Source organism: Gavialis gangeticus, unplaced genomic scaffold, assembly GCF_001723915.1.
Source record: "Gavialis gangeticus isolate Ggan-Ray unplaced genomic scaffold, GavGan_comp1, whole genome shotgun sequence".
In the NCBI taxonomy this organism is placed as follows: domain Eukaryota; kingdom Metazoa; phylum Chordata; order Crocodylia; family Gavialidae; genus Gavialis; species Gavialis gangeticus.
Genome location: NW_017729022.1, coordinates 63356659 through 63358241, shown reverse-complemented (window position 1 = coordinate 63358241; position 1583 = coordinate 63356659). Strand labels below are relative to the sequence as shown.

General features: G+C 49.2%; 1 protein-coding gene across 1 annotated transcript in view; it reads right to left on the bottom strand.

Moving 5' to 3' along the window:
• The window catches only part of ANKRD54 (ankyrin repeat domain 54), a gene marked incomplete at its 5' end in the record, with an annotated part of 28567 nt that overhangs the window by 13133 nt on the left and 13851 nt on the right, over positions 1–1583 (bottom strand). The window contains one exon of the mRNA XM_019515808.1: positions 584–691. Coding sequence (XP_019371353.1) covers positions 584–691 — 108 coding nt within the window. The remainder of the gene's footprint in view (positions 1–583; positions 692–1583) is intronic.

The window sequence follows — 1583 nt, the reverse complement described above, 5'->3', positions numbered from 1 at the left end:
CATACCCCCCCTCACATTGCCATACACACGGATCCCTACATCCACATCCCCTCATAGAGCCCCCCGCAAACCCCATACCCACCCACACCACATATCCACACACACACACTCACATGCTCCCTCACCCCACACCCACCCCAACACCTCACATACCCCCACAAACTTATACCCACCTCCCCACAATATACAAGAGTAAGACTTCATTTTAAGTTACTATATATAATTACTTCTATGCACATTATACGAACATATGTAAACCCGGACAAAAATAGTTTTTGAAATCAATTAATGAATGTTGTAGATGTTTGCTTTTTAGACTATCTTTTGGTATTTTTCTGGTTCCAAGATGGCAAAACCCCTTGCTGAAAGGAGTACTTCCTGGGGCAAGGGGAGGGACTTTTGGTGGCAAAGGTCAGGGGTTAGGAGATGGGATTTCCAGTCACAAGATGGTGGCCAGGGGGCAGGGCACCTATCAAGGGGCAGGGTTACCCATGCGGTCCTTGACAGCTTGCCAAAACTCAGTAAGCAGCCCTCTGCCTGAAATAATTGCCCGCCCCTGCTTTAAGCCCAGTGGGCCACTCACCTGCTCCTTAGTGCTGGTCATCTGTAACTTGGAGCAGAGGTCATCCAGCTGCTCTCGCTGCTCATGGCGCCCCAAACGCTCTAGGTACTCCCGCAACATTTGGATGATCTGAAACAAGCAGCTGGGGTGAGATGTAGAAGCAGCATGACTGCAATAGGGCTGGACTCTCTTATTATGAAGTCAGAGCAGCAACCACACCAGGACGGAGGGGGCTATTAGCAGAACCGCTTTGAGCACTGTGACAGTTCAGAAGCAGGTAGCAAAGCTCCCACCAGGAGAGCACCTCTTTCCAAAATGGCTAGACAGGGCTATTTGTAGCAGCACAGGCTAGCATGCTGTCAGAAGTTAGACCACAAGCTGATCACACACAGATCATACTCAGATCAGAATTCATTGATCTACTAGCCCACATATAGCTGTTAGAATGGAGTGGCCATACAGGGTCACCTTGGGAAGCAGTCAACATGGCAGTGCTGTGGCAAATGCAGAGCAATTCTTAACTGTGCACTAGTCCTTCACTGACTGATTGTGCCAGAAACATCCAAGGACAGAGTCCTCTCTCCTGTCTGTCAGCCAGACAGTTTGAGCACTAAGTCCTGGAACAGTTTCATGTTCAGTGCAGTTAGGCCTACACCACTGGAGAGACCCTGCAAAAACTCAGTGGAAGCATTTAAGGAAAGATTCTCCAAACACAGGGTGCAGAGGAGCTGTCAAAGTGAGGAAGGAGGAAGGTCAGGGACCACATCAGAGCAGAGATCCTAAGGCAGGAATGAGCAGCTCAGACTTTACTGAGGGCCACTTGCTGAATACGCATTCCAGTAGAGGGCTGTCACAGCGGGATCTACTCTGCTCGCACAGGAGCCCTTATCTTTACAAGCAGGAACCTGAACTATACCTACACATGCATGTACAGATTAGCAAATGGCTACATAGCATGGATGCAGGACTCGCTGTTTTGCTTTCCACATCATCTTAATAAAAAATTGGGGGGGGGGGGGGG